The sequence below is a fragment of the Arachis stenosperma genome, chromosome 2, assembly GCF_014773155.1.
Source record: "Arachis stenosperma cultivar V10309 chromosome 2, arast.V10309.gnm1.PFL2, whole genome shotgun sequence".
Lineage (NCBI taxonomy): Eukaryota > Viridiplantae > Streptophyta > Magnoliopsida > Fabales > Fabaceae > Arachis > Arachis stenosperma.
This window is the reverse complement of record NC_080378.1, coordinates 105,862,955-105,886,669: the sequence shown is the minus strand read 5'-3', so window position 1 is coordinate 105,886,669 and position 23,715 is coordinate 105,862,955. Positions and strand designations below refer to the sequence as shown.

At 37.0% G+C, this 23,715-nt stretch overlaps 1 protein-coding gene across 1 annotated transcript; it reads right to left on the bottom strand.

The window, feature by feature from the left end:
• Positions 1-11,871: 11,871 nt before the first annotated feature.
• Positions 11,872-13,287, bottom strand: LOC130963382 (uncharacterized). Its single transcript, XM_057889506.1, has 3 exons — positions 12,913-13,287; positions 12,219-12,582; positions 11,872-12,095 (listed from the first exon to the last, which is right to left on the bottom strand). The coding sequence occupies exons 1-3, from the start codon at positions 13,285-13,287 to the stop codon at positions 11,872-11,874; spliced, it is 963 nt and encodes a 320-aa protein (XP_057745489.1).
• Between the last annotated feature and the right edge of the window lie 10,428 nt (positions 13,288-23,715).

Genomic DNA, 23,715 nt, shown 5'->3' with positions numbered 1-23,715 from the left:
CACTCTTGGTCAAAGACAAATGGAGTGTCAGTAGCTAATAAATTGCACAGGAGTTTTGCGATTTTAGAAAAATCTTTTAAGAACCTCCTGTAGAATCCTGCATGTCCTAGGAAACTTCTGATTCCTTTGACATTAGTGGGTGGTGGTAATCGTTAAATTACCTCTACCTTGGCTTGATCTACTTCTATTCCCTTGTTCAAAATTTGATCCCCAAGGACAACCCCTTCAGTCACCATGAAGTGACATTTTTCCCAGTTTAAAACCAGGTTCGTCTCTTGGCATCTTTTGAGAACTAGGGATAAATGATCAAGGCAGGATTCAAATGAATCTCCAAAGATGGAGAAGTCATCCATGAATACTTCAAGGAACTTCTCTACCATATCAGAGAATATAGAGAGCATGCATCTCTGAAAGGTGGCAGGTGCATTGCATAAGCCAAATGGCATCCGCCTATAAGCAAACACGCCATAGGGGCATGTAAATGCTGTCTTTTCCTGATCCTGTGTATCTACTACAATTTGATTGTAACCGGAATACCCATCCAGAAAATAATAAAATGCATGCCCTGCTAGTCTCTCTAGCATTTGATCTATGAATGGTAAAGGAAAATAATCCTTTCTGGTGGCGTTATTGAGCCTTCTATAGTCAATGCACATACGCCACTCTGTAACTGTCCTTGTAGGAATCAGTTAATTATTTTCATTATGAACCACTATCATGCCTCCCTATTTGAGGACAACACAACTTGGACAGGGCTCGCCCAGGGACTGTCAGAGATGGGATAAATAATCTCAGCCTCCCATAATTTAGTGACTTCCTTCTGCACCACCTCCTTCATGGCTGGGTTAAGTCGCCTCTGTGGTTGATCCACTGGTTTGACGCCATCCTTCAGCAGGATCTTGTGCATGCATCGTGTTGGGCTGATGCCCTTAAGGTTACTGATTGTCCACCCAAGAGCTGTCTTGTGTGTCTTTAGCACTTTGATTAGTACTTCCTCTTCCTGTAGTTTTAAGGCAGAGCTTTTGATCACAGGATAATGGTGGACGAAATTGTGATCAACAATATTGGCTCTTTAGTATGTACACAAAAACTATTGTGAGAGGAATCATTATTATGGCACTGGTTGAATTCACAACTCCGTTCAACTAACCAGCAAGTGTACTGGGTCGTCCAAGTAATAAACCTTACGTGAGTAAGGGTCGATCCCACAGAGATTGTTGGTATGAAGCAAGCTATGGTCACCTTGTAAATCTCAGTTAGGCAGATTAAATCTGTTTATGGGTTTGAAAATAGAAATAAGAAAATAGATGATATATAATAAAAGAGATAGAACACTTATGCAGATTCATTGGTGGGAATTTCAGATAAGCGAATGGAGATACTGTATGGCTCAAGGATGCCTACTCTCCTACTGCTTTAACCCAATCCTTCTTACTCCTTTCCATGGCAAGCTGTGTATAGGGGTTCACCATCAGCGGTGGCTACTTTCAATCCTCTCGGGAAAATGGTCCTCTGCGGCTGTCACTCGCATGGCTAATCGTCTGGAGGCATCACCCATGGTTGATGGCTACATCCCATCCTCGCAGTGAAAACTACGCTCACGCACTCTGTCACAGCACGGCTAATCACTGGTTGGTTCCTGCTCCTACTGGAATAGAATCCCTTGATTCTTTTGCGTTTGTCACTAACGCCCAGCACTTGCAAGTCTGAAGCACGTCACAGTCATTCATTACCGGAATCCTACTCGGAATACCACAGACAAGGTGAGACTTTCCGGATCCTCATAAATGCCGCCATCTATCTAGCTTATACCACGAAGATTCTGTTGGGGAATCTAAGAGATACACATTCAAGCTCTGTTGCATGTAGAACGGAAGTGGTTGTCAATCACGCGCGTTCATAAGTGAGAATGATAATGAGGGTTATTTACTCATCACATTCATCATGTTCTTGGGTACGAATGAATATCTTGGAATAAGAATAAGAGAGATTTGAATAAAAGAAAATAGAATTGCATTAGTACTTGAGGTACAGCAGAGCTCCACACCCTTAATCTATGGTGTGCAGAAACTCCACCGTTGAAAATACATAAGTGAAAGGTCCAGGCATGGCCGAATGGCCAGCCCCCATGGTCTAAGAACTATGCGTTCAAAGATTAAAACCAAGATGTCAAATACATTAGTTAAATGTTCTATTTATAATAAACTAGCTCCTAGGGTTTACATGAGTAAGTAATTGATGCATAAATCCACTTCCGGGGCCCACTTGGTGTATGCTTGGGCTGAGCTTGATCAATCCACGAGCTGAGGCTTCTCTTGGAGTTGAACTCCAAGTTATGACGTGTTTTGGGCGTTCAACTCCGGATCATGACGTTTTTCTGGCGTTTAACTCCAGACAGCAGCATGAACTTGGCGTTCAACGCCAAGTTACGTCGTCAATTTCCGAATAAAGTATGGACTATTATATATTGCTGGAAAGCCCTGGATGTCTACTTTCCAACGCCGTTGAGAGCGCGCCAATTAGAGTTCTGTAGCTCCAGAAAATCCATTTCTAGTGCAGGGAGGTCAGATTCCAACAGCATCAGCAGTCCTTTTGTCAGCCTTTTTCAGAGTTTTGCTCAAGTCCCTCAATTTCAGCCAGAAATTACCTGAAATCACAGAAAAACACACAAACTCATAGTAAAGTCCAGAAATGTGAATTTAACATAAAAACTAATGAAAAAATCCCTAAAAGTAGCTTGAACTTACTAAAAACTACCTAAAAACAATGCCAAAAAGCGTATAAATTATCCGCTCATCACAACACCAAACTTAAATTGTTGCTTGTCCCCAAGCAACTGAAAATCAAATAGGATAAAAAGAAGAGAATATACTATAAATTCAGAAATATCAATGAATATTAATTATAATTAAATGAGCGGGACTTGTAGCTTTTTGCTTCTGAACAGTTTTGGCATCTCACTTTTTCCTTTGAAGTTTAGAATGATTGGCTTCTCTAGGAACTTAGAATTTCGGATAGTGTTATTGACTTTCCTAGTTAAGCATGTTGATTCTTGAACACAGCTACTAATGAGTCTTGGCCGTGGCCCTAAGCACTTTGTTTTCCAGTATTACCACCGGATACACAAATGCCACAGACACATAACTGGGTGAACCTTTTCAGATTGTGACTCAGCTTTGCTAGAGTCCCCAGTTAGAGGTGTCCAGAGCTCTTAAGCACACTCTTTTTTGCTTTGGATCACGACTTTAACCACTTAGTCTCAAGCTTTTTACTTGGACCTTCATGACACAAGCACATGGTTAGGGACAGCTTGATTTAGCCGCTTAGGCCTGGATTTAATTTCCTTGGGCCCTCCTATCCATTAATGCTCAAAGCCTTGGATCCTTTTTACTCTTACCTAGGGCTCATGGCTTTTTCTGCTTGCTTTTTCTTTTTCTTTCTATTTTTTTCGCCTTTTTTTTTCGCAAGCTTTTTAATTTTCACTGCTTTTTCTTGCTTCAAGAATCAATTTCATGATTTTTCAGATCATCAATAACATTTCTCTTTGTTCATCATTCTTTCAAGAGCCAACAATTTTAACATTCATAAACAACAAGATCAAAAGACATATGCACTGTTCAAGCATTCATTCAGAAAACAAAAATATTGTCACCACATCAATATAATTAAACTAAATTCAAGAGCTATTTTCGAAATTTATGTACTTCTTGTTCTTTTGAATTAAAACATTTTTCTTTTAAGAGAGGTGAAGGATTAATGGATTTTATTCATAGCTTTAAGGCATGGTTACATACTAATGATCATGAAATAAAGACACAAAACATAGACAAACACAATACTAAAAAAACCGAAAACAGAAAGAAATAAAGAACAAGGAATGAATCCACCTCTAGTGGCGTCTTCTTCTTGAAGGACCAATGATGTTCTTTAACTCTTCTATGTCCCTTCCTTGCTTTTGTTGCTCCTCCCTCATTGCTCTTTGATCTTCTCTTATTTCTTGGAGAATGATGGAGTGCTCATGATGTTCCACCCTTAATTGTTCCACATTGTGGCTCAAATCTTCTAAGGAGGTATTGAGTTGCTCCCAATAGTTGTTGGGAGGAAAGTGCATTCCTTGAGGCATCTCAGGAATTTGTTGATGATGAGCTTCCTCATGCACTTCTTGAGGACCGTGAGGAGCTTCTCTTGCTTGCTCCATCCTTTTCTTGGTGATGGGCTTGTCTTCTTCAATGGAGACATCTCCTTCTATGATAACTCCAGCTGAGTAACATAGATGGCATATAAGGTGAGGGAAGGCTAGCCGTGCCATGGGTGAAGGCTTGTCGGCTATTTTGTAGAGTTCATTGGAGATGACCTCATGAACTTCTACTTCCTCTCCAATCATGATGCTATGAATCATGATGGCCGGATCCACAGTAACTTCAGATCGGTTGCTTGTAGGGATGATGGATCTTTGGATGAACTCCAACCATCCTCTAGCTACAGGCTTGAGGTCCAGTCTTCTTAGTTGGACTGGCTTGTCTTTGGAGTCTATTCTCCATTGGGCTCCTTCCACACATATGTCCATAAGGACTTGGTCCAACTTTTGATTAAAGTTGACCCTTCTAGTGTAGGGGCGTTCATCACCTTGCATCATGGGTAAGTGAAACGCCAACCTCACATTTTCCGGACTAAAATCCAAGTATTTCCCCCGAACCATTGTGAGATAATTCTTTGGACTCGGGTTCATACCTTGGTCATGGTTCCTAGTGATCCATGCATTGGCATAGAACCCTTGAACCATTAAGATTCCAACTTGTTGCATGGGGTTGGTTAAGACTTCCCAACCTCTTCTTTGAACTTCATGTCGGATTTCCGGATACTCATTTTTCTTGAGCTTGAAAGGGACCTCAGGGATCACCTTCTTCTTTGCCACAACATCATGGAAGTGGTCTTGATGGCTTTTGAAGATGAATCTTTCCTTCTCCCATGACTCGGAGGTGGAAGCTTTTGTCTTCCCTTTTCCTTTTCTAGAGGATACTCCGGCCTTAGGTGCCATTGGTAATGGAAAAACGAAAAAAAAAGCTTATGCTTTTACCACACCAAACTTAAAATATTGCTCGCCCTCGAGCAATAAAAGAAAAGAAGAGTAGAAGAAGAAGAAGAAAATATGGTAGAGAGGGAGAGAGGTAGGTTCGGCTATGAGGGTGAAGAAGGGGTTGTGTTGTGTGATAATGAAGTAGGATGGAAGGGTATTTATAGGGATAGGGGAGGGTGGGTGTTCGGCCATTTTGGGTGGGAATGGGTGGGAAATTAATTTTGAATTTTATGAAGGTAGGTGGGGTTTATGGAGAAGAGTGGGTTGATGTGAATGGTGAATGGGGGAATTGGGAAGAGTGTTTGAGGTAATTGGTGAAAGGTGTTGGGAAGTGTGACATGGGGAGTAGGAAGAATGAGATTTAGGATTAGGAGAGTGTGATTAGGATTAAAAGGTAAGGTGGGAATATGGTAGGTGGGGATCCTGTGGGGTCCACAGATCCTGAGGTGTAAAGAAATATCACTCCTTCACCATATAGGCATGTAAAATGCCTTCATGTATCATTCTGGCGTTCAAACGCCCATTGGTGCACGTTCTGGGCGTTCAACGCCCATGTAATGCATGTTTCTGGCGTTGAACGCCAGTTTCATGCTTGTTCCTGGCGTTCAGCGCCAGTTTGTCCTCTCTGTGCACATTCCTGGCGTTTAACGCCAGGTTGTTGCTTGTTTCTGGCGTTCAGCGCCAGAATGGTGCTCTGTTCTGGCGTTGAACGCCAGCCAGATGCATCTTACTGGCGTTGAACGCCAGTCTGCGCTACCTCCAGGGTGAACAATTTTTTTCTTCTGTTTTTGACTCTGTTTTTAATTTTTTTGATTTTTTTCGTGACTCCTCATGATCATGTACCTAATAAAACACAAAAATAACAATGAAACAAAATAAAATAAAATTAGATAATTAAAATTGGGTTGCCTCCCAACAAGCGCTTCTTTAATGTCAATAGCTTGACAGTGGCTCTCATGGAGCCACAAGGTGATCAGGTCAATGTTAGTGTAGTCCCAACACCAAACTTAGAGTTTGGATATGGGGTCTTAACACCAAACTTAGAGTTTGGTTGTGGCCTCACAACACCAAACTTAGAGTTTGACTGTGTGGGCTCTTCTTGACTCTGAACTGAGAGAAGCTCTTCATGCTTACTCTCTTTTGTCACAGAGGGATGGCCATGTGCCTTAAACACAAGGTAGTTCCCATTCAATTGAAGGACTAGCTCACCTCTGTTGACATCTATCACAGCTCCTGCTGTGGCTAGGAAAGGTCTTCCTAGGATGATGCATTCATCATCTTCCTTCCTAGTGTCTAGGATTATGAAATCAGCAGGGATGTAAAGGCCTTCAACCTTTACTAGCACGTCCTCTACTATTCCATAAGCTTGTCTTATTGACTTGTCTGCCAATTGTAATGAGAACAAGGCAGGTTGTACCTCAATGATCCCAGCTTCTCCATTACAGAGAGTGGCATAAGATTTATCCCTGACCCCAGATCACATAGAGCTTTTTCAAAGCTCATGGTGCCAATGGTACAAGGTATTGAGAACTTGCCAGGATCTTGCTTCTTTTGAGGTAGAGTTTTCTGAATCCAAGTATCTAGTTCACTAATGAGCAAGGGAGGTTCACTTTCCCAAATCTCATTACCAAACAGCTTGGCATTCAGCTTCATGATAGCTCCCAGATATTGAGCAACTTGCTCTCCAGTCACATCTTCATCCTCTTTAGAAGAAGAATAGTCTTCAGAGCTCATGAATGGCAGAAGGAGATTTAATGGAATCTCTATGGTCTCTAGATGAGCCTCAGATTCCTCAGGATCCTTAATAGGAAACTCCTTCTTGCTTGAGGGGCGTCCCAGGAGGTCTTTCTCACTAGGATTTTCGTCCTCCTCCTCCCTAGTGCATTCGGCCACTTTGATTAAATCAATGGCCTTGCACTCTCCTTTTGGATTCTCTTCTGTATTGCTTGGGAGAGTACTGGGAGGAGTTTCAATGACTTTCTTACTCAGCTGGCCTACTTGTGCCTCCAGATTTCTGATGGAAGATCTGGTTTCATTCATGAAACTGAAAGTGGCCTTTGACAGATCAGAGACTATATTGGCTAAATTAGAATTGTTTTGTTCAGAGTTCTCTGTCTGTTGCTGAGAAGATGATGGATATGGCTTGCTATTGCCCAGCCTATTGCGTCCACCATTGTTAAAACCTTGTTGAGGTTTTTGTTGATCCTTCCATGAGAAATTTGGATGATTTCTCCATGATGAGTTATAGGTGTTTCCATAAGGTTCACCCATGTAATTAACCTCTTCCATGGCAGGGTTCTCAGGATCATAAGCTTCTTTAGAAGCTGCCTCTCTAGTACTGTTGGATGCATGTTGCAATCCATTCAGATTTTGAGAGATCATGTTGACCTGTTGAGTCAACACTTTGTTCTGAGCCAATATGGCATTCAGAGTATCAATTTCAAGAACTCCTTTCTTTTGAGGTATCCCATTGTTCACGGAATTCCTCTCAGAAGTGTACATGAATTGGTTATTTGCAACCATGTCAATGAGTTCTTGAGCCTCTTCAGGCGTTTTCTTTAGGTGAATAGATCCACCTGCAGAATGATCCAATGACATTTTCGAAAATTCAGAGAGACCATAATAGAATATATCCAATATGGTCCATTCTGAAAACATGTCAGATGGACATCTTTTGGTCAGCTGCTTGTATCTTTCCCAAGCTTCATAGAGGGATTCACCATCTTTTTGTTTGAAGGTTTGAACATCCACTCTCAGCTTGCTCAGCTTTTGAGGAGGAAAGAATTTATCCAAGAAGGCAGTGACCAGCTTATCCCATGAGTCCAGGCTATCCTTGGGTTGTGAATCCAACCATATTCTAGCTCTGTCTCTTACAGCAAAAGGGAAAAGCATGAGTCTGTAGACCTCAGGATCAACTCCATTCGTCTTTACAGTCTCACAGATCTGCAAGAACTCAGTTAAAAACTGATAAGGATCTTCAGATGGAAGTCCATAAAACTTGCAGTTTTGTTGCATTAAAGCAACTAGTTGAGGCTTAAGCTCAAAATTATTGGCTCCAATGGCAGGAATGGAGATGCTTCTTCCATCAAACTTGGACATTGGTTTTGTGAAGTCACCAAGCATTCTCCTTGCATTATTATTATTATTTTCGGCTGCCATCTCTTTCTCTTGTTCAAAATTTTCTAAAAGGTTGCTTCTGGATTGTTGTAATTTAGCTTCTCTTAATTTTCTCTTCAGAGTCCTTTCAGGTTCTGGATCAATTTCAACAAGAGTGCCTTTATCCCTGTTCCTGCTCATATGAAGGAGAAGAGAACAAGAAAAGAAAGAGGAATCCTCTATGTCACAGTATAGAGATTCCTTTATGTTAGAAGAAGAAGAAGGGGGTAGAAGAATGAAGAAGGATGGATTCGGATTTATGGGTGAAGAGAGGTGAAGAGAAGTGTTAGTAATTAAATAATTAAATAGAATAAGAAAAGAGAAAGGAGAATTCGAAAATAATTTTTGAAAAAGAGGTTAGTAATTTTCGAAAATTAGATATAAATTGTAATTAAAATTAAAACATGAAACAATTAATTAATTAAAAAGAATTTTTGAAAAAGAGAGAGATATTTTCGAAAATAGAAGAGGAAGAAGTAGTTAAGTGGTTTTGAAAAAGATAAGAAACAAACAAAAAGTTAGTTAGTTGATTGAAAAAGATTTGAAATCAAATTTCAAAAAGATAAGAAGATAAGGAGTTAGATAAGATATTTTGAAATCAAATTTTGAATAAAATATAAAATTTTTGAAAAAGATAAAATAAAAGATAAAAAGATTTAATTCAAAAATTTTGAAATCATTTACTTCACTAACAAGAAACTACAAGATGAGATTCTAGAACTTAAAGATTGAACCTTTCTTAACAAGAAAGTAACAAACTTCAAATTTTTGAACCAATCACATTAATCATTAGTGAATTTTCGAAAATATGATGTAAAGATAAGAAAAAGATTTTGAAAAATAATTTTTTAAAATTTTTCGAAAACAATAAACAATAAAAAAAATGAAAAATATATGATTTTTGAAAAAGATTTTGAAAAGATAAGATTTTTTTTAAAATTGAAATTTTGACTTGACTTGTAAGAAATAACTAATTTTGAAAATTTTTGACCAAGTCAACCCAAAATTTCGAAAATTTGGAGGGAAATAAGGAAAAGATATTTTTTTGATTTTTGAATTTTTAATTAGGAGAGAGAAAAATAACAAAAATACTCAATGCATGAAATTTTTAGATCAAAACAATGAATGTATGCAAGAATGCTATGAATGTCAAGATGAACACCAAGAACACTTTGAAGATCATGATGAACATCAAGAACATATTTTTGAAAAAAATTTTTGATGCAAAGAAAACATGCAAGACACCAAACTTAGAAATCTTTAATGCATGGAAAACATGAATGCAAAAATGCACATGAAAAACAACAAACAATACAAAACAAGAAATTATCAAGATCAAACAAGAAGACTTGTCAAGAACAGCTTGAAGATCATGAAGAACACTATGAATGCATGGAATTTTCGAAAAAAAATGCAAGAAAAATTTTTAAAGCATGCAATTGACACCAAACTTAAAAATTGACTCAAGACTCAAACAAGAAACACAAAATATTTTTGATTTTTATGATTTTCTAATTTTTTTTTTGGATTTTTATTAATTTTTTCGAAAAAAATAATTTTGAAAAACAAAAAATAAAAAGAAAAATTTTGAAAAAGATTTTTGAAAGGAAAATTACCTAATCTGAGCAACAAGATGAACCGTCAGTTGTCCATACTCGAACAATCCCCGGCAACGGCGCCAAAAACTTGGTGGACGAAATTGTGATCAACAATATTGGCTCTTTAGTATGTACACAAAAACTATTGTGAGAGGAATCATTATTATGGCACTGGTTGAATTCACAACTCCGTTCAACTAACCAGCAAGTGTACTGGGTCGTCCAAGTAATAAACCTTACGTGAGTAAGGGTCGATCCCACAGAGATTGTTGGTATGAAGCAAGCTATGGTCACCTTGTAAATCTCAGTTAGGCAGATTAAATCTGTTTATGGGTTTGAAAATAGAAATAAGAAAATAGATGATATATAATAAAAGGGATAGAACACTTATGCAGATTCATTGGTGGGAATTTCAGATAAGCGAATGGAGATACTGTATGGCTCAAGGACGCCTACTCTCCTACTGCTTTAACCCAATCCTTCTTACTCCTTTCCATGGCAAGCTGTGTATAGGGGTTCACCATCAGCGGTGGCTACTTTCAATCCTCTCGGGAAAATAGTCCTCTGCGGCTGTCACTCGCATGGCTAATCGTCTGGAGGCATCACCCATGGTTGATGGCTACATCCCATCCTCGCAGTGAAAACTATGCTCACGCACTCTATCACAGCACGGCTAATCACTGGTTGGTTCCTGCTCCTACTGGAATAGAATCCCTTGATTCTTTTGCGTTTGTCACTAACGCCCAGCACTTGCAAGTCTGAAGCACGTCACAGTCATTCATTACCGGAATCCTACTCGGAATACCACAGACAAGGTGAGACTTTTCGGATCCTCATAAATGCCGCCATCTATCTAGCTTATACCACGAAGATTCTGTTGGGGAATCTAAGAGATACACATTCAAGCTCTGTTGCATGTAGAACGGAAGTGGTTGTCAATCACGCGCATTCATAAGTGAGAATGATAATGAGGGTTATTTACTCATCACATTCATCATGTTCTTGGGTACGAATGAATATCTTGGAATAAGAATAAGAGAGATTTGAATAAAAGAAAATAGAATTGCATTAATACTTGAGGTACAGCAGAGCTCCACACCCTTAATCTATGGTGTGCAGAAACTCCACCGTTGAAAATACATAAGTGAAAGGTCCAGGCATGGCCGAATGGCCAGCCCCCATGGTCTAAGAACTATGCGTTCAAAGATTAAAACCAAGATGTCAAATACATTAGTTAAATGTTCTATTTATAATAAACTAGCTCCTAGGGTTTACATGAGTAAGTAATTGATGCATAAATCCACTTCCAGGGCCCACTTGGTGTATGCTTGGGCTGAGCTTGATCAATCCACGAGCTGAGACTTCTCTTGGAGTTGAACTCCGAGTTATGACGTGTTTTGGGCGTTCAACTCCGGATCATGACATTTTTCTGGCGTTTAACTCCAGACAGCAGCATGAACTTGGCGTTCAACGCCAAGTTACGTCATCAATTTCCGAATAAAGTATGGACTATTATATATTGCTGGAAAGCCCTGGATGTCTACTTTCCAACGCCGTTGAGAGAGCGCCAATTAGAGTTCTGTAGCTCCAGAAAATCCATTTCGAGTGCAGGGAGGTCAGATTCCAACAGCATCAGCAGTCCTTTTGTCAGCCTTTTTCAGAGTTTTGCTCAAGTCCCTCAATTTCAGCCAGAAATTATCTGAAATCACAGAAAAACACAAAAACTCATAGTAAAGTCCAGAAATGTGAATTTAACATAAAAACTAATGAAAACATCCCTAAAAGTAGCTTGAACTTACTAAAAACTACCTAAAAATAATGCCAAAAAGCGTATAAATTATCCGCTCATCAGATAACTATCCCCATCTCCAAGAAATACATATTTCAAGGAGGATGGTAATGGTTTGAGCTCGAGTTTAGGAAGCTTGTCCTCCTCCTTAGGAGTTTTCAGAGGCTCCTTAGTTTTCTCTGGCTCCTCTAACTCAGGCTGAGCATCAAAAAAGATGTCATTCAGCTCTTCTTCGAGTCTCTCAGCCATATTCACTTCTTCCACCAAGGAATCAATGATATCAATGCTCCGCACTCCTCTGGAGTGTCTGGATGCTTCATGGCTTTAACAACATTTAGCACAAACTCATCCTCACTGACTCTTAGTGTTACTTTCCCTTTTTTAACATCAATGAGAGTTCTTCCTGTAACTAGGAAGGGTCTTCCTAGTATGAGGGTTGCACTCTTGTGCTCATCCATTTCCAGTACCATAAAATCTGTAGGAAAGGCAAAGGGTCTAACTTTAAGAATCATGTCTTCAATCACGCCTGATGGAAACTTAATAGAGCCATCAGCAAGTTGAAGACATATGCGGGTTGGTTTCACTTCGTGAGTTAAACCGAGTTTCTTTATTAATGAAACTGGTATCAGGTTGATGCTTGTCCCAAGATCACACAATGCAGTTCTTGTGCAAGCATCACCCAAAGTGCAGAGTATAATAAAGCTTTCAGGATCTTTGAGTTTCTCTGGTAAGCTTCTTTGAATTACTGCACTGCACTCTTCAATGAGGAAGACTATTTCTTCCTCTCTCCAATCCTTTTTATGGCTTAAGATATCCTTCATAAATTTTGCATAAAAAGGTATCTGTTCAAGAGCCTCTGCAAAAGGAATCTTGATCTCAAGTGTCTTGAGATAATCCGCAAAACGGGCAAATTGTTTATCTTTTTCGCTTGGCGAAGCTTTTGGGGATATAGCATCTTGACCCTGTATTCATCAACTTTAGTTGATGTAGGTTGAATGCTTATGAAATTGGTAAGGGGGTTAGTAGCTTGCTTAGGAAGGGTGTTATCAGCACTTGTATGTGTCTGACTACCCTTATTTGGGCGTTCAACGCCCTTGTTGCTACCCTCTTCCTGGCGTTCAACACCAGGAACAATGTCCCATGTTGGGCGTTCAATGCCAAGTGTAGGTATCTCTTCTTGGCGTTGAACGCCAATGATATTCCTCTTTGGGCGTTCAACACCCTTAGAGATGTCTTGGACATCAGTCTAGTATCCTTCTGTGAGTTTTTCTTCCCCTGATCTTCTATTACACCGAGGTTGGGTATTTAGTACTTTTCCACTCCTCAGTTGAATGGCCTGACACTTCTGTTATTTGCTTAGATAACTGCTGGCTTGTTTGACTCAACTGGGCTTCCACATTCTTGTTAGAAGCCTGAGTTTCTCTCAAAACCTCTTGCAATTCCAGCAGTTGCTGGGCAAGGGCATGTAATTGCTGAGTCAATGGACCATCCTGTTTTGGAGGGTTAGATTCAGTAAATATTGCCTTAACCTCTCCTTTCATAGAAGTCTCAGCAGCTGAGTACAGATGCTGATTACTGGCAACTATCTCAATAAGCTCGTGAACCTCTTCAATTATCTTTCTCATATGCATAGAACCACCAGCAGAATGGTCTAAAGACCGGGCCATGTATTTAAGGCCATCATAGAAGATGTCTAATTGCACCCATTCTGAGAACATTTCAGTGGGGCATTTCCGGAGCATTCTCCTATACCTCCCCTAGGCATCATGAAGAGATTCATTGTCCTCTTGCTTGAAGCCCTGCATATCCAGTCTTAACTGGGTCATCTTCCTTGGAGGGAAGTATTGAAGTAGAAATTTATCTACTAGCTACTTCCATGTTCTCAAGCTAGATTTGGGCTGGTTATCCAACCACCTCTTTGCTTGGTCTCTTACAGCAAAGGGAAAGAGTAGTAGTCTGTAAACATCTTGATCTACTCTTTCAGTGTGTACCGTGTCAACAATTTGTAGAAAGTTTGTTAGAAACTCAGCAGGTTCTTCCTATGGAAGTCCAGAGTACTAGCAGTTTTGCTGCACCAGAATAATGAGTTGAGGATTGAGCTTAAAGTTACTTGCTCCAATGGGAGGTATACTGATACTTCTCCCATAGAAGTCAGGGCTGGGGGACATGTAGGACTCCAAAGTTCTTCTGAACTGTTTATTCCCATTTGGGTTCATGGTGAAAAAAAGGTAGAAGAAAGAAGTAAAGAGAAAATAGAATTAAATTATATTTATTTATTAATTAAATTTGAAAATAAAAGTTAATTAATTAAAAAGATTTGAAAGTTAGATGATATAATTTGAAAAAGAAGAGAAAGAAAGAGAAGAGAAATTTTTGAAAATAGAAGAGAGAGAAATTAGTTAGGAGGTTTTGAAAAAGAATAGAGAGAAAACAACAAACTAATTAAAAAGATTTAAAAACAAGATAAGATAGATGATTAGGAAAGATTTGAATTTAAAATTAAAAAAATATAAGAAAAGATATAATTTTAAAAATTGAAATTAGGAAAGATAAGATAAGAATTTAAAAAGATTTGAAAAATATTTAAAAGAGATAAGAATTGAAATTTGATTTTTGAAAAAGATTTGTTTTTGAAATTGAATTTGAAACAAAATAAGATAAAGATTTGGAAAAGAAGTTAAGAAGGATAAGATTTAAAAAGATTTGAAATCAAAATAAAAAAGATAGTTTTAAATTTAAAAAGATTTAAAATTTAAATTTTAAAAGGAGGTTAAGATAAGGAAGAATAAAATTAAAAGAAAAGATTTGAAAATATTTTAAAAAGATATGATTTTAAATTTAATTCTTAACTTGACTAACAAGAAAACACCTAATTTAAAATTTTTGAAATCAAATATGCAATATTTTCAAAAATTAAGGAGGTATAAGAAAAGATATTTTTTATTTTTTATTTTTGAATTAAATGAGGAAAGAGAAAAACAACTAAAAAAAACACCAAATTTAAAATTTTTAAATCTAAAACACAAAGTTTTTGAAAATTAAAAGAGAAAAACACCTAAAAGACACCAAACTAAAAATTTTAAGATCAAAACAAGGAAAATGAATAAGAACAACTTGAAGATCAAGATGAACACCAAGAACACTTTTCGAAAATTCAAAACAAAAAGTGAACACACAAAGGATACCAAACTTAAAATTTGACACTAGACTCAAACAAAAGACACTATTTTTGAAAATTTTTGGAAAAAAAGAAAGCAAAAAATTCTAAAACTCAACAAGAACAAGAACAAAAACTTAAAACAAGAACAAAGATTAATAAAGAAAACAAAGATTTTTGAAAATATTTTTTATTTTTTCGAAAAAAAGAAAAATAAAAGACTCAACAAAATTAAAAACAATACCTAATCTAAGCAACAAGATAATCCATTAGTTTGTTCAAACTCGAACAATCTCCGGCAACGGCACCAAAAACTTGGTGCACGGATTCCCACACTCCGTACAACTAAACCAGCAAGTGCACTGAGTCGTCCAAGTAATACCTGAGGTGAGTCAGGGTCGATCCCACGAGGATTGTTGGCTTGGATCAAACAGTCGTTATCTTGTAAATCTTAGTTAGGTAGATAAAAAATTTGTTTGATTGTTTAAATGCATAAAAGTAAAATAAATAAAATGTTACTCAGTTGATGATGAATCTAATGATAAGAAGATGGTTAAGCCTTCAGAGATGCTTTTGTTCTTCTGAATCAATACTTTCTTACCGTCTACTCCAATTGTGAATGACTTCTTCTATAGCAGGTTGTATGTGATCGACGCTGGTTTGAGCAGCCGCCAATCTTCCTCTAGGCTGAACACCAAGTTTAGTGCACATCCAGTCTGAATCAGGGTGAAGCTCCTGCAGTTTATTCCATTGGTGATCCTACTCAAAATGCCACAGACAAGGTCGAATTTTCCAGACCAGAGAATATTGCGCCTTGGTTCTAGCCTTTACCACAAAGACTCTAGTCTCCCCACACCTCGACTGAACTGATGTCTTGAGAAGTCTCCAATGAAGTCGTGGATTAGCAATCTAAGAAACGTACCCTCAAGCTAGTGGTTCATTGATATCCGATGAAAGATGCTCGCTGAACTCATGTAGAATAGAGATAACCTTGTGCCGGTTCAACTCATTCATAAGGTTGAAGAATGAAGATGCATCTTAGGAGAGGATCAAACATGAATTGAGATAGAACAGTAGTACTTTTATTAATTCATAAAACTCAGCAGAGCTCCTAACCTTAACCTTAGGAGGTTTAGAAACTCATTCTGTAAATACAATGACAGGTTCGAATGTAAAAGTGGAGAAGAAGTTCCTAAACAAGGGTGATCTTCTCCTTTAAATACTAAACTAATGACTAGGAATTATAGAAATATGATAGACTTAAGCTTGTAGTACGAAAATCCGCTTCTGGGGCTCACTTGATGAGTGTTTGGGCTAAGCTTAAGTGTCTCCCACGTGCTAGGACTCCCTAGGGGCGTTGAATGCTGGCCACCTCTCTGTGGGCGTTGGATGCCAGGTCTGGGATAGATGGATGGCGTCAAATGCCAGTTTTGGGTCTTTATTTTGGAAGAAAAGTATGGACTATTATATATTTTTTTGGAAAGCTTTGGATGTTAGCTTTCTATAGCCGTTGAGAACGCTCCATTTGGACTTGTGTAGCTCCAGAAAAGCTCTTTAGAGTGCATGGAGGTCATATCCTGACAGCATCTGTAGTGCTTTCTCTGTCTCTGAATCAGACTTTTGCTCCATCTCCTCAATTTCAGCCAAACATTACCTGAAATTGTATAAAAATACACAAACTCAAAGTAGAATCCAAAACTGTGAATTTTACACTAAAACCTATGAAAACATAATAAAACTTAAATAAAACATATTAAAAACTATATGAAAATGATGTCAAAAGGCGTATAAAATATCCGCTCATCAATAAGTATATTTAAAAAAAACAAAGAAGAAAATAATATAGTATAAGTACAACAGATTGAACGTTGAAGAGGATAAATGAAAGGTCTTACTTGAACTGGCGGCGAAGGGGAGGAGAAGAGTAGCAGCGAACCAAAGACCAGAGAGGAAGAGATGCAATTACACTATAACAGATAGTTAGAAAGGTAGAGAAAATTGTAGTCGCAGAGTTAGAGAGCCAGAGAGGGGTGGAGGGTGGCGGACGATTTTGTCTCTGGCGACGACGGTTCCCCTCGGACTAGGTGTCAAGCGCGCGATGACAGTTCTGCGGTGACTTTGAGAGTTAAATGTGTAAGCAGTGAGAGGGAGAGGATGGCGTACGGTGGTGAGAGTGGACGTGGGTGACAGAGAGAAGAAGAAAGAGAGAATATGAGAGAAGGAGAACGTCGACACAGAGAAGAGAAGGTTAGAGGTAGGGTTTTTTGAGAACATATATATATATATATATATATATATATATATATATAGGGGATATTTTAGTCATTTTGTATAATAAGGATATTGTAGTTATTTTATATAAAAAAGAAACACTAACTTAAATCGGTATAAAATTTGGTTCACCTAATTTTTTATTAAATCAATTTATCCGGTTTATGACAAAAATAATATGATTTAACTGATTATGTGTGTGGCAATTTGATTGGTTGGAATAAAATAATTTTTAGAAAAGTTATTTTGAACAACTTTATGTGAGCTCTATTAATTAATCACTTAAATGAAGTAAAATGTTAAAGGTTAGAAATATAATTATTCATGTGTCTATTTTTATCAGTTTAAATTTTTAGAAGAAATAGTTTCATAATATAGTATTAGAACTTTTTATGACCTAAAGATGAGTTAAACCCCAAAATGGTCCCTGAGATTGGCGTTTTGCACTAAAATCGTCCCTGAGATATTCCAATTGCACCAATTACGTTCCTAAGATTGAAAAAAATGCACCATAGTAATCCCTGGCCCATTTTCCATTAACGATGTGATGACATGGCATGATGACGTGGACTGTAAGTGACACGTGTCATACTGACGTGGATAGTTGTGCCACGTGCCACAATGTTATTTGGCCACGTGTCCGGTTGTGCCACGTGTCGCAACAATATTCGTCCACGTGTCATCTATTATGCCATCGTTATATATGCACCTTAAGTGACTCATTTTAGTCCCTCACTTTGCATTAAGTGACTCATTTTAGTCCCTGAAATTAAATGTCGTGCACCAAACTAGTCCCTTCACTAATTTTTTCTCATTTTTTTAAATTTAAAATTTTAATATCTTGGATACACTAATTTCAATTCTATTTTTTCATATATCGTTTAAATACAAGTGCTTTTATAAAAAAATTTAAGATTTTAGTTTTAATTATATAATTTTTTTTAATAATTTAACATTGGTAAATTTTGTAATATATAAGTATGTTATTATAAAAAAAAATTATATGATTGATTATATGTGTTTTTAATAAGAAATTAATAATTAAAATAAACATTTTTTTCTTATAAAATACACGTTTTTGTTATGTATAAATGAGCTAGATTGAAGGCACTTCAACCACCCTCACTACCACCTTTGACCTCTGCAGTCTAGACGAAAGAGGTCGGATATGGTAATGAGAGAAGCTTGAAATGCCTTCACGTCAACTCCAAGACAGCGGCTATTAGAGGTATCCGCAAGAAAAAAATATTTTATAAAAGTACTGAAAGAGGTCGGAGATGGTAGTAAAGGTGCTTGAAAAGCCTTCACATCAACTCCAAGTTGGCAATTAGGGTATTCGCAAGAGAAAAAATATTTTATAAAAATACTTTTATTCGAAGAACGTGTGAAAAAATAGAATTGAAATTAATGTATTCAAAAATATTGAGAATTTTGAATTTATAGAAAAATGAGAAAAAATTGGTGAAGGGACTAGTTTGGTGCACGACATTCAATTTCAGGGACTAAAATGAGTCACTTAATGCAAAGTGAGGGACTAATTTCGTGCATATACAACGATGGCATAATGGATGACACGTGGACGAATACTATTGCGACACGTAGCACAACCGGACACGTGGCCAAATAACATTGTGACACGTGGCACAACTATCCACGTCAGTATGCCACGTGTCACTGGTCACCACATCATCCTACCATTACACGTGGCCAAATCATGAAGTGACACGTGTCACTTACAGTCCACGTCATCATGCCATGTCATCACGTTGTTAATGAAAAATGGGCCAGGGACTACTATGGTGCATTTTTTTCAATCTCAGGGACATAATTAGTGCAATTGGAATCTCAGGGACGATTTTAATGCAAAACGTCAATCTCAGGGACCATTTTGGGGTTTAACTCCCTAAAGATTTAGACACTACAAGATTCTTATTAATTGGTGGAGGTTTTTCAAAACCTCCCCAACATCATCTATTTGTGACAATTTATAAAACTCCCAAAAATAAAAATTCCAGCATTTATATAGTTAAAACGCCCACACATTTAAAGGCCCAAACAAATACTCAAAGCCCATACTAAAGATGCAAACTAGGGCTTGCTTCGAGTGAGATGGAGAGTGAGCAAGACCTAATCGAAACCCTAAATTATAGTCGTCAACGTGCCATCGCTGCCGCCACTGCCACCATCACCGCTACAGTCATTCATCTCCTTGCTATTGGCGCCAATGCCACCACATGCTTTGACAATTTCTTTTTTCATTGTCTCTTCTGTCGATGCATCTCTTCAGGTCGCGATACGGTAACTTTTGAGTTCTCCTGTTACATTTTTTTGTGCATTTCTATAAAAACTTTTTTTTATTGTTACTTTTGTGATCTCTTTTACGTTAATTTAGTTTGATAGATTACTTCTCTTATTTTAAATTTCACTTGTTACTTTTACGATTATTAATTTAATTTTTTAAGAAAAATAGTATGATGTCACTATATATTACTGCATGCAGCCCCTAAACTATATATTATTATAAGTTACATAATATCAAAACATGTACAGAGCATTTTTTTTTTCGAAACTCAATGACTTTAAGGGGCAACCAAAATTAATTTATGGTTTTAGTTATACGAGGGGACACCCTTAAGGTGATTTAAAAGGACATGAATTAAGTAACAAATATATCAATTCTGAAATTTTAAGCCTTTATAAAACTCATGCATGGTATATCATACATTTGCATTTCCAAAACAAAAAGAAGACACATGGCTAGAAATGGTGGTGTGACCTATAAACAAATAACACGTTTTTTCATTATTATTGTTGGATTTGTTATTTGTGCTATCATTGTTGAATCGTATGACAATATTCCAAAATACTATTATGGTCTTAGAAATAAGGAATATATGCTGCAAGTTTGTCTTCAAAGATGCAAGAGCCGCTATAGAAATAATCCGAAAAAGAAGAAGGATTGCATTAAGAGATGCAATGCTAGGTATGGTCCTCGGGTGGAAAGTTAAAACAATGGTAAGTATTTAAATTTTAAATTATTATATTATATTAATTATCTAATATTCATATTTGGTTATATGAAAAATTTTCCACTCATTGGTGAGTGTTAACTGATCAAAGATACAAATTATGTAGGATATTCAACTATATGATACAAAATAAAAATTAAAACAAAATCATGGTACTTTATTTAAGTCGTTTATTATAATATTCATGAGTTCAAATAGGAAGTTAATATTTTTCAACTGACATATGAAATAAATATTTGGGTTAATTGAGATTTACTCCCTGAATCGTAGATTATGTGATCTTTAGCCCTTAATCTTTAAAAATTTAAATGTTAATTTGCGCATTTTTAAAGTTTAAGGGCTAAAGTTGCATGTCACCCAATAATAATGTTCAAAAGGAAAAGTGCAACTAATCCAAAATATTTCAATAGTTTAATTTATTTTTAATTTTACTTTGTGTTCCATTTTGGTTTCCATGTTATATATATACTTTGAGCTTGAAGTATGGTACTCTATAGTCTATATATACTAACACTATTGTTATGTGAGAGAGAATTTTTTTCAAATAGTTATGCTCAAAAAAACCTAACAATTTTTTTTTCTACAGGCATGTAAGAATTAGCATTTAAATAAATTTTTAATTTCAATACATAAAAGAAGATTTGAGCACCTCATCGATCAGACCAGAAAATGATTCACATTGCAATACCGGATGTTTAAATACTTTGTTAATATATTTGTTACTTTCTTATTATTTCAGTTATCCTTGTGGTTTAATAGTTAAATTGAGATATAAGGCAATAGTAGCCATTAGACTACAATCAAACGTAAAAAAAATTGTGATGAAGTGACGAAATTTCTTTTACATGCTCATCCAATTTAAAATTTATTTAGATGAATAATCACAAATAAAGAAAAATATCGCACATTGATTAAATTCGAAAGCGATTCACGAAGTTGATTTTTTTAATGCATAATATTTGTTCAAAATTTTTGCGACCATTCAAATTTCGTAGCTTCCGAGATAATGGGGCTTCTTTCACCAAATTGATTAGAGACCGAGAGGCAATTTATAAAGTCATTCTAATACTTAAGATTTATTTGAATGAATAAATAATTTCTAATCCTCTTTTCTGTGTCATTGCTTTTCTATTTTTAGATTTTTCTCTCTCTCCTTCTTTCTATCACCTTTTTACACTCTCATCGCTATATGCCACCCCCTTTCATTGTTTACACGTCTAACTCTCAAGGTAATCGTAAAACTGTCGTCGCACACCTGATACCCAATTCGAGGGGAATTGTCGTCGTCGAAGGCAGAGTCGTCTGCCACCTTTTTCTCCTCTCTAGCTCTCTGATTTTGTAACTACAACTTTCTTTACTTTTCTAACTATCTGCGACAATGTAACTGCATCTCTTCCTCTCTAGTCTCTAGCTCGCTGCTGCTCTTCTCCTCCTTTTCGCTACCAATTCAAATAAGATTTTATAAGAAGAAACTGAAAAAATAGACTAGAATTATATTAACACTTCATGACAGGAATTAGCCTTGGTCACAGATCTTGGTCACAGATCTTGACTTGTCATGGACATCCTATAAACAAGTTTTGTACAAAATAATGAAAAGATTTCAAGCAATTTTTACCAGATAAAATATAAAAATAAGGAAGCACAATACTTAATCTAAAATTTTTTCTAAACAAGTCATACATACAAAGTGATCTACTCTTACCAATTTGGAAATACTAAAGTTTGAGAAAAGCATATTATATACTTATTTCCCTTTCTGTTTCGTCAATTAACTTGTTAGAAAGTTGACTAAAATGGAAAAACAATTCAAGACTTATTTCAATTGCATTCACACTAGAATCTTCTTATTCTTTGTCCTTTTTAAATGGTTTTTGAATCACATTTCTTTCTCCTTTTTTTCTCCTCATTCTTTGACATGACAAGCAAGTGTACTGTGATAGTAAGGCATTAAATTAAATGCGACCATATATCAAATCCCTATAAAATGTTGCACTAAACAATAGTATAAGAGCATTTCATAATCAAGTTAATAAATTTAGGACCGAACAAGGGGAGAATAAAATTGATAAATTAAAAAAATTGAATTTATAATTCAATCTCAACAACAATAATTTAATATTAATAAACTAAATTCAAATAAAAATTTAGTAAATTAATAACTCAAAAGTCAACAGAATCATCAATAATACATTATAAGCATATTTAAAAAAACAAAGAAGAAAATAATATAGCATAAGTATAACAGATTGAACGATGAAGAGGATAAATGGGAGGTCTTACTTGAACTGGCAGCGAAGGGGAGGAGAAGAGTAGCAATGAGCCAGAAACCAGAGAAAAAGAGATGCAGTTACACTATAACAGATAGTTAGAAAGGTAGAGAAAATTGTATTCGTAGAGCTAGAGAGCCAGAGAGAGGAGGAGGGTGGCGGACGATTTTGCCTCCGGCGACGACAGTTTCCCTCGGGCTGGGTGTCAGGCGCGCGATGACAGTTCTGCGATAACCTTGAGAGTTAAATGTGTAAGCAGTGAGAGGGGGAGGATGTCATACGGCGGTGAGAATGGACGAGGGTGGCAAAGAGAAGAAGAAGGAGAGAATCTGAGAGAAGGAGAGCGATGACTGGTGCACGAAATTGCAATCACACTTTTGCAATCCCGCACAACTAACCAGCAAGTGCACTGGGTCGTCCAAGTAATACCTTGCGTGAGCAAGGGTCGATCCCACGGAGATTGTCGGCTTGAAGCAAGCTATGGTTATCTTGTAAATCTTAGTCAGGATATCAGAAATTATCAGGATTGATTGTAAAAAGCAAAAGAACATGAAAAAGGTACTTGTTTTGCAGTAATGGAGAATAGGCTGAGGCTTTGGAGATGCTCCATCTTCCGAATCTCTGCTTTCCTACTGTCATCTTCATCAAACACGCAAGGCTCCTTCCATGGCAAGCTGTATGTAGGGTTTCACCGTTGTCAATGGCTACCTCCCATCCTCTCAGTGAAAATACGTCCCTGATGCTCTGTCACAGCATAGGCTAATCATCTGTCGGTTCTCAATCAGACCGGAATAGAATCCAGTGATTCTTTTGGCGTCTGTCACTAACGCCCCGCCTTCAGGAGTTTGAAGCACGTCACAGTCATTCAATCATTGAGTCCTACTCAGAATACCACAGACAAGGTTTAGACCTTCCGGACTCTCTTGAATGCCGCCATCAGTTCTAGCTTATACCACGAAGATTCCGATTAAAGAACCCAAGAGATATCTACTTAATCTAAGGTAGAACAGAGGTGGTTGTCAGTCACATGTTCATAGTTGAGAATATGATGAGTGTCACGGATCATCACATTCATCCGGGTTAAGAGCAAGTGATATCTTAGAATGGAAGCAAGCATGATTGAATAAGAAACAATAGTAATTGCATTAATCCATCAAGACACAGCAGAGCTCCTCACCCCCAACCATGGGGTTTAGAGACTCATGCTGTGGAAGGTATACAAGAAACGTGTAAAAAATGTCATGAGGTCATAAGGTACCGATTACAATGTCAAAAGATCCTATAAATAGTAAACTAGTATCCTAAGGTTTACAGAAATGAGTAAATGACAGAAAAATCCACTTCCGGGCCCACTTGGTGTGTGCTTGG